Raw genomic sequence first — 10,442 nt, 5'->3', positions numbered from 1 at the left:
TAAATTAATTTATTTTATTTCTTCTTAAAATTGCACAGAATATTGCTGTTTTATAGACATGCCTTATGAACTTCAGGTGACCAATTTCTGGATTGTTTCCCAAATGTTGCCCCAGCCGACGATATCAAACAAATATCAAAAAGCAATACTCTCCGCTGCCTCCCCGTCAAATCTAAAGGAGCGTTTACAAACTTCTAATCTCCGTTCCTCCGGTCATTTCCTCAGTCATAAACTTCAGTTTGAGACGTTTCACAAGTAGGCGATTCATGGCGACACAGAAGGCATGAAGTACCGCTGTAGTGCCGCATGTCATTTCCTGACGATGGTCACAGCTGTGTCCCGGCGGTGTGACGGCAGACAGCCAGACTCGGTCTACACTGATGTCGTGTATTTTCTCCTGGACAATTTGGCCCGACGATAATTGGATTTATCGAATGTTCATTATTTTTACCGACCAGAAGCCGGCTGATGGAAACCCTGACACGCACACGCGCGCGCGCGCACGCACGCACACACACACACACACAGTCACAAGGCACTACTACTTAGCAAGCCATAACCGTGTCTAACTCTCATATTCGGGTGCAATGACTAGAGAGTGTAAATACCTGTCCTGGGAGTGTCTGTTCTAATACAATGGCAGCTGGATAGATGACACCTGTAATTGTTGTGTCAGTGTGGATGATGCTTAAAGCCTGTATGAGGGAGAAACAGGGAGATGGAGTGCTTCCGTGTCATGGGGCTAATAGCCCACTGACACTGGTTTGAATAATGATTGGACCTGATTCATGCTACGTTAAACGCTCACCAGGAGAGGGAGGCAGGATATGGCTCACACAAGGCAGAGGACCAGCACTGCAACAGCATGTCTGTCCATAGTAACACTGTATGTATAATAACAATACAAAGCAAATGTGTACCTTGTACATGTACGCTTCTCTCACGGTGTACAGGGACGTAGTGGTAGGGTAAAGAGGAGGGTAAACACTCTGCACCCACCAGAGTAAATGACTAGTGTAAATGCAAACGAAAGAATCCGCAAATGTTCGTCAAAAAAAAAAAAGTTTGGCAAATGTTCGTAAAATGCTATTCATTCGCCTTGTTTAATAAGAACGGTCTGCAAATGATGTTTACATGCGTTGATCTTCCACTACTGTACACCTCTGATACAGTAGCCTCATGATACCTCTGGAGGAGAGGCTCAGTCCCCTCAGTGTAGCTGGACCGTTGATTCATTCTCTGTCTGTGTCAGCCTCCCAAAGCAATCAAGGTGCTTTCATGAAACATTAACTCCAGGGCTGCAAGGGCCAAGTGGGAGGGTGTCTGTCTGTCTGTCTGTCTGTCTGTCTGTCTGTCTACTGGGCTGGAAGTATAGAGGGAAGATATCTGTCATGTTTGTCTGTCTGACTGTCTGTCTACTGGGCTGGAAGTACAGAGGGAAGATATCTGTCTGTCTGTCTGTCTGTCTGTCTGTCTGTCTGTCTGCCTGCTGGGCTGAAGGTACAGAGGGAAGCTGCTGATTACCTCACAGATGTGACATGTTATGCCCTGGAACGTCTCATTTAGAAACACACCACTGCCTCTCTGCTCTCTAAATAGAATATAATAGAATAGCAGTATAGAAAATATGATTGCCCTTATGAGGGAATTTGTCTTGCTCACTGTCGCTTGAATAGCTCTGGGCACAAGACACGAATAATAAGTCCCTGGTCTGGTGTTGGTGAGGCATTTACAAAAGTACTTAGTGCGTGTGTGCGTGTGTGTGTGTGTGCATGCGCGTGCGCATGTGCGTGTGTGTGGCTCTTTTGGAGTAAAACAACAACTAAAAGGTCTAATATTAAAGCTGTTGTTAACCTGACGACTCCAAATAATAAGATAATCTTATCTGTGCCGGAGCACACACAGACTCAAAGCTAAAAAGGCAATCTGCTGTCTTGGCACCAGCTCTGGGCCACAGGCTTTTAACAGGCAGCAGATCCAGTGGTGAGTAAGTGGTGCATATCTTCACTGTTCATTTCACTGTAACTCAGCCGGGGTCAGGGATTCTTGGGATTAAGAGAGAGAGAGAGAGAGAGTAAGAGAGAGAGAGAGAGTAAGAGAGAGAGAGAGATGCTGGGGAGCTGCCTGAGTCTTGCTCACTGTCACGCATGTAAACAAGAGGCTTTCACCTGGGAACACCCCCAGAATCAGGCCATGGGACTTAGCTAACCCTGCCAGAAAGCCCCGCGCTAGCTGGCTAGGCTGTTAGCTGCTGCCCTGCGCTAGCTGGGGAGGGACAGACAGACAGAAGGACAGAGGGACAGACAGACAGAAGGACAGAGGGACAGACAGAAGGACAGAGAGACAGACAGACAGAAGGAAGGACAGAGGGACAGACAGAAGGACAGACAGAGGGACAGACAGAAGGACAGAGGGATTGACAGACAGAATGAAGGACAGAGGGACAGACAGAAGGACAGACAGAAAGAAGGACAGAGGGATAGACAGACAGAAGGACAGACAGACAGACAGAAGGACAGACAGACAGACAGACAGACAGAAGGACAGACAGACAGAAGGACAGACAGAGGGACAGACAGAAGCTGACCTGGTGCAGGGCGGTGAGGCCGTCCTCGTTGCAGAGGTCTGGGCTGACGTTGTTCTTCAGCAGGTAGCGCACTGGAATGACAGGACAATACAACAGGTGAATGCAGGACACTTTAAACCCACCCAGCTTCATTATCCAGCTACAACATGTCTTTTGGTGACAGAGGAGAGGACACGACAACAGATGAGGATTAAATGACGCTTTCAAACCAAACCATGCTTTCATATAGAAGGTCCTTCAATGACATTTGAGGACAGTCTATTAGTGTAAGGTATATACTGTCGTGCCAACCTAATACAGCTGCTGTTCTCCTGAATCATCTACCCCCCCCCCCCTTGCTAACAACGTCACTGATCCATCTACAATCCATTCATTATGTTGCATCATAATCATTTTGCGTATTTGGGTCTTATAAAAGTGCTGTATAAATTGTATGTATTATTATTATTATGATTCATTCAAGCAGCAGAAAGTGCATTTCTATCAAATTAAAATCAGGATGTTTTCAAGCTGCCCTTGGGCAGGGGGTGGGGCGGGGGCGGGGTGGGGGGTAGGCCAGGTGATGACGTAAAGCCGATATGAGATTACTGTTGACTCTGTCTGTACTGTATAAACATAAGCCCCTGGTTCTGAGGATTGATGTGTGTGTGTGTGTGTGTGTGTGTGTGTGTGTGTGTGTGTGTGTGTGTACAGATTGTATGAACAGGACAGAAACATGGCTGGCAGATTTTTCTGGGTTATTTTTTTTTACATCATTATCCTCTGTTTTGGCAGCTTTTCCTGATCTACTTTTTGCTTCTTTTTTTTTGTTTTGCTTTTGCACAGAAACAACGCAGACAAAAAAAGGGCAATTTTTAATTTGCTTTTAAGCTTTATTTATTCAGGGAAACCTGACTGAGAGTCTCCTTTTCAGCAGGTTAACCTTGTTACACAGAGCACCAATATGCTGCTCTTAGCTGTGGGTGCTCTATAAGCTGGTGGTGGTGGTGGGGGGGGTTAGGGTTAGGGTGGGGGGGGGGGGGGGGCGGAAGAGAAGAGATTTGAGATGATAATTATTAGAATTATTATTGCACACAGTATAATTCCCCCACCAGGCATCTGTCCCTCAAACCACAAACACACACAAACACCCACAAACACCCACAAACACCCACACGCACGCACGCACGCACGCACGCACGCACGCACGCACGCACGCACGCACGCACGCACGCACACACGCACACACACACACACACACACACACACACACACACACACACACCCGTCCATCTTCTTCCTCCTCACCTCAGCCTGACTAGCTACTCTTCCCTGTCAGCAGATTTGGCCAGCCAAGGCCTCTAGGGTGTATTTGTGCCCTCATCAGCAGCAGCCCCCCCCCCCCTGATTACTGTCACCTTGCCTTTGTCTGAGCCCTCCCTGCCCGCTGACTGAGTATACACATCACATCAACATCGTAGGGTTCAGGGTTCAGCCCCCCCGCCCACGACAGGAGTCCAGCTGCACTAACGCCCTCATTACCAGGAGAGAGAGTGAAGGGGAGGGAGGTCTGAAGGAGACTTTGAGCCAAGCGCCCTCATTTCCAGGGCTTTGCTCCATCATCACTGGGATGCTTCTAGGCAGACTAGGTCTGACTCACCCATGACAGGCCTACTGCTGGGTCACACACTGGACTCTAGCCCTCCGATGACTGTAGACACCATGCGACAGAATGGCACATCATCACAATAGCACAACATTTCTCTCTCATTAACATCATCAGTAAATCATCTTACCTCATCTAAATGTTCTCATATCTAAGCCTGACATATTGAAACTGTATATCGAATGATTTCTTACATAAGTCTAAAATTCGCTGAATTCATCAGATTCTGTATAATCCCCAACTCGCCATCTTGTCTCAGGAAAAAACACCTTAAAGGATTGACAGGACAAATGTCCTGACAATAGGGCGCTTAGTGGTGTAGCACACTAATGCGCATACCACGTGATCGCAAGGTTCCTGGTTCGATTCCGACCCTCGACATATCTTGCATGTCGTCCCTCCTCTCTCTCTCTCACCCATCCTTCCTGTCAACCTCTACTGTCTCTATCCCAATAAAGCAGAAATGCCCTAAACCATATTTAAAAAAAAAAGAAAAGTCCTGACAATAGGCTAGCGTGTGTATTCACATTCATTCAACACAGTCTACAAAACACCACTTCAACGATACGCTACATTGAACTCTGTAGTAGCCTGAGACAGGATACCACCCATCATCCACGGTGACGCTACGCTATCTGAAATGCTAGCCTGCCACGTCCTCCCTCACCTGCTGGGAGAGCCGGTTATTAATCTCCATTATTACAGACACACTCAGTCACGGATAGACAACTGGTTTCACACACTCACATCAGACCTATCCATGCATTGTGACAACACACACGCGCACACACACACACACACAGACACACACACTAACACACACACACACACACACACACACACACACACACACACACACACACACACACACACACACACTAACACATCCCATCAGAGCCATCCATGCATGGTGACAATGTGCGTTGAATCTTGACTCATCTGTGCCTCTCTCTCCCCCTGAAATCCTGTTGGCCGGCTCCGAAAATGTAACCACATTCTATTTCCACTGTTGAGAAGCAGCAGAGAGGCAATCACAGTGTGACACCTGTCCTAATGGTATCTCTCCTGCCTTCACGGTCAGCGGCTGTCTCAGCCCTCCACGCCTGTCCCACGCTGACAGCTTGATAGGCCCCCAGGAACATAAAAGCTGAAAATTATGCATTTATTCTAGAAATATATGCATTGAAAACTAAAGGGCACTGCAAGGCATGCGATGAATGTGAGGTGTTATGTTTTAAACCAGCAGCAGGCAACAGCGAATGCATGACCCAGACGTCATTCACAAACTAAACAGGAATCAAAGTTGTGATGTGTTGTCTATTGGATGATGGGTAATATGACAGCAGGGAGGCAAAAGGAGAGATAAACAAGAGGTAAAAGGAGAGGTAAAAAAAAAATACAGTACAGCAGGATACAGCTTTTCTCAAAGCGGGATCTTGAGGCAGAGACAAAAAAGATTGTGTGGCTAGAACATCCTGCTGTGTGTGTGTGTGTGTGTGTGTGTGTGTGTGTGTGTGTGTGTGTGTGTGTGTGTGTGCGTGCCGTGAAGGGGTGTGCGTACTGAAGGGGTCTCATCTAAGCCAACAAACAGTCACACACAAACAGTCACACACAAACAGTCACACACAAACAGTCACACACAAACAGTCACACACGCACTCATAAATAAATGAAACGCATGAAACGTCCTTCCTTTCAGACCTGAAGAAGGCAGCAGGTCCTTTCAGATGAAACAAACCCTGAACTGGAACCCCCCTCAGTTATCTGGCTGACTCACCAGAAAGAAAAAAACAAAACATTTTAGAAACATTTGGGTCTTACAGTTAATATCCCCCTTTCAGTCTTAATTAGATGCTTCTATCGCACAGCTGCATCAATCTCCATTCAATGGATCACTCCCCAAGCCTCTTTTCAATTGAAAGTCCTTTTAAACTCTAACCCTTCAACATTCATATTCACCTCCCTCTATAGCTCAAGGTTTCAACAAAATTAAAGCCATACTACTGTACTTAGAGAAATGGAAGTCTATATTTAACAGAGAAATTTAGAGGGGAGGGGGGGGCGAGACAGCAAGAGAGACAGAGAGAGAGAGAGAGAGAGAGAGAGAGAGAGAGAGAGAGAGGCCGACAGGCAGAGGGAGATAGAGAGAGACAGAGAGAGACAGATAGAGAGAGAGAGAGGGAGAGAGAGAGAGAGAGAGAGAGAGAGAGAGAGAGAGAGGGAGATTAAGGAGGAGTTGTAGAGGATGGTGAGGCAGCATACCATGAGGGTGATTCCTATCTCTAACTTTGTTTGTTCCAGCGTTCCATCATGGCCCCTGGGAAGCGTCGGCTGCTCTCATCACCATAACACCACACAAGAGACGCTGGCTTGGACTCCCAAAGGAATCCATTATTGGGGGTCTCCATGGTGATTATCTGCCCCCCCAACCAGTTGAATATTGTAGAAAATCTCTAGAATGACTCCCTGGGCGGACTTACATTCCGACTGAGGGAGGGGAGGAGCTCTCTATGCTTCCCCAAAGATAAAAGAAACATCAATAAATAGAGGAGGAAGCCGATCCCACCCTTCCTGTTATCTAAATGTTGAAGGGGTGTGTGTGTGTGTGTGTGTGTGTGTGTGTGTGTGTGTGTGTGTGTGTGTGTGTGTGTGTGTGATGGGGTAAATCCAAATGGACATTAAAGTAGGCAGCTATCTATGCACATCCTCTGGGCTAAGTCCTAAGGGAGCAAAGCATTTGTGAGTGAGAGTGAGTCTCACACACACACACACACACACACACACACACACACACACACACACACACACACACACGCACACACACACACACACACACAGGCACTGAGGCTCCTCTCATCTATGAGTTCATTTCAGGATTCCAATTAGAGGGTTTGAATACAGACAGACAGACAGACAGACAGACAGACAGACAGACAGACAGACAGGCCCCACATGGTCCCTCGGAACCAAATCAGGGAATTGAACTGAACTAAACTGAACTGAACTAAACTCTAAACTGATTGCAGTCCACAGTGCCCACAGTATTTCAGAGACATCTGTTGTGCTTTGGTAAATACCACACTGAGAGGTACTTATACCAGATTAGGAGAATCATTTGGAAATGGCATTTATGATTCATAATCCACATTGATTAACCTTGTTGAGAGCAGGCTTTCCTAGTTCGGAAAGCCTGGGGAAATCCTTTGCAGAATGTAGCTACAAAGGGGTAGAAACTTGTTAGAAAAGAAACTGCCCTTGTTTGGGCAGCGTTCCAAAAAACAGAACTCAGTTTTTCCTTCAGGTTATCTTCTATTTTCTTCAAGGTTGCAAACTAGCATAAGCACCAACTCCCTGCAAAACAGTCCGACCCGAGATCGCAAAAGACACATAACAACAAACAACCATTCTATGGGCATGTTGGAGGAGGGTTCTAGAAATATAATACCTGCCATTTAGCTGACATTACATTGCAGTGAGTGCATACATGTTTCAGTATATATGGTCCCAGCAGGAATTGAACCCACAACCTAAGCGTTGTTCGCACCATGCTCTACCGACTGAGCCACAGAGGACCACGTGTAAGGTAACATCCAATGAAACTGCCAGCACGATCTCCCATCGCTCCGTCCAATTCAATCCAAGCCAGATTTGCTAATCTAACATTCCCCAGACCTCCAAAAGAGGCGTGAGAACACTGTGGTTGTGGAGGTAAGGCTCTGAGAGATGACACACTGATATGCTGAACATGTTCTTATAGTCAAGATCACAAAAGCATGAAACGGTCAAAACTGTGCACCACTTCCAACCATGAAGATACTCTGGCTACTCTCTAGAGTGGAAAGTAGGGCGAAACAGCAGTCGCTCGCTGCTACGTGACATTGGTTTTAGTAGGACGTTGAAGGGAAGTTGGTTTATATAATTAGCATTCCGGCGTGTGATATAATTAACCCCCACATGAGTAGCTATTAAAGGACTTCATGGTATGTTGGCTACAGATGATGATGATGGCGGTGTGTGTGTGAGGGAAACTGAGACCAGGGAATAGAAAGTATGGTTCAGAGTTCAGGAAGTAAAAGCAGAGAGATCGACAGGCACTTCATCCTCCATTACTTTTTCATAAAACGGAAATGTTCCTTCGGTACACCAGCTCAAGAAGGGAAAGTTATATTCGTTGAGTTTCATTGATATATTAATATTTAAAGAAGTACCCACCCCCCCGCCCCCCCCCCTCCCCCCAAGTCCCGTGAGAGATTAGGGCTACAACAGACAAGACAGGACGATCTTCGTGTGTGAATTTCCATTGAATTGTCCATGGCAGCTTTCTACTATATGGTCATAACGTATCGAAGAACCGTCTTATGATCTAGCCAGACGGAGTCATGTTTCCACCACACCACTGGAAGCAGCCTAGGCCGATATCAGAGAAAATACATCAACATGGAATTCACCCGCAGGACACTTTTTGATCAGTGAATCTGTGATGTTAGAGCAAGTATGAAGAAACGTTACTTTTAAGACCACATCCCCTGCTTCTGAGAATCTCCTTATCCTCCCCACTCTAACAGGCCTTCTCTAAAGCAGGCTGAGAAGTTGCAATCTCACTTATTAAGCTCCGTATTAGATAAGAGATTTTTTTAAATACGCTTCTTGCAGCATTTCAATCGTATTCATGAGAGGCTCTATATCTATATCTATAAAATCTATAATCTCAACGTCCATTTTAGAATTTAGAAACCAGCTTTTCAACACTATACCGCTGAACTCATGAGCACCGTAAAAAACCAGGAGAGATTTGGGATTTGGAAACAAACGACGGAGCTGCTACCATGTCTAATTAGTGGCCGTATGCTTGACTGATAGGCAGAAATCAAAAGCATTAAGACAACAGACTGCATGCTGACAAGTGACCGACTCCAGGAGCAGGAAATGAAGCCACAGTGGAGTTAGTGGAGGCAGCCATATGTAGAAGAAGAAGAAGAAGAAGGGAAGTTTTAATAGGACGGAATCACTCAGGAACCAATCAAACATATGCTAATTCCCAGTCCTCTGAAGACACAGAAACAGAAGAAGACATGAAAGGAATGTGCAACCATTTTGTACACTGCAAACAATACAGCAAACAAACAGCTTTTAACAGCAGCACTTTGTCTTTTACAAAGCTATTCTCGCTCCACAATTATAATAAGGCTAATATCTGAACTCTAATTAGCTCGTTTCCTGGGCTGCATTGTCTGGGATACTGAATTTGGTTAAGCATTACATTGAGATTTCCTTTGTAAACTGTTTTATAAATTGTTGTCCACATTATTAGCATTTTTTACAACATGAATAATAGTGAATAACAGTGAATTAACTACTTATAAACCCTTTACAAAAGTCAACCTTAATATAAAGTGTTACTTGGAATTATGAGACTAAAGGAAACCAGATGGTCCAAGGGTCTCAACATAAGGTCAGTAATTGAGTTGTTGGGGGGGTCTGACATCTTCATCACCATCATCATCATCATCATCATCATCAGTAGGGTGTCACTGTTCTTAACAAGCCTCATTACACAATCCCCCCAGCCGCTGTCTAATCCGGGCTGGATAATCCTGTGTCCTATCACTGACCTCTGGACAGGGGGTCTGATCCCTGTTGGGGGTGTGTGTGTGTGTGTGTGTGTGTGTGTGCGTGCGTGTGTGTGTGTGTGTGTGTGCGTGCGTGCGTGCGTGCGTGCGTGTGTGTGTGCGTGCGTGCGTGCGTGCGTGCGTGCATGTGTGTGTGTATATGACACTGGGGTGCTGAGTAAGCCCTCAGAGGATTGAAGATGCTGGATTGACTGACCGCCTGTTCCACTTTGTTCCAGCAGGCTCCTGCCAAACCCACAGCTAAGGAGGCAGGCTGGCTGACAGCTCCTGGCGGAGTTGGACAAGTGGCACAAACCACAGCGGCGTACAACTGTGACACAAAGTTTGAAAAGCCCCATATTCCACATTGAATAGAAAATACATTTCAAAGACTTTGAATGCAGGATAGTTCACCTCAGGAAAAACCTTGAAAAAATGATATAAAACTGTTATCAATTGTTTTGTTCTGGGAGTGTGGTTTGAGCCTAATGCAGACGGCTTCCTTCCTTCCATATCTTGAGGAGTAATGGGTGTGTTTGATCACTAGCCACGCTGTAAAGCAGCTTGAGGGAACATAATGGTTTGCACCACTCCGCCCGCC

At 46.0% G+C, this 10,442-nt stretch overlaps 1 protein-coding gene across 1 annotated transcript in view; it reads right to left on the bottom strand.

Annotated features, from left to right (window-relative positions):
* Positions 1-10,442, bottom strand: part of ppp1r16b (protein phosphatase 1, regulatory subunit 16B) — a 44,342-nt gene that overhangs the window by 9,856 nt on the left and 24,044 nt on the right. The window contains exon 3 of the mRNA XM_083669070.1: positions 2,588-2,658. Coding sequence (XP_083525196.1) covers positions 2,588-2,658 — 71 coding nt within the window. The remainder of the gene's footprint in view (positions 1-2,587; positions 2,659-10,442) is intronic.

Source organism: Argentina silus, assembly GCF_951799395.1.
Source record: "Argentina silus genome assembly, chromosome: 4".
In the NCBI taxonomy this organism is placed as follows: Eukaryota; Metazoa; Chordata; class Actinopteri; order Argentiniformes; family Argentinidae; genus Argentina; species Argentina silus.
Note: the sequence above shows the minus strand (reverse complement) of the source record. Positions and strands in the feature narration are given on the sequence as shown.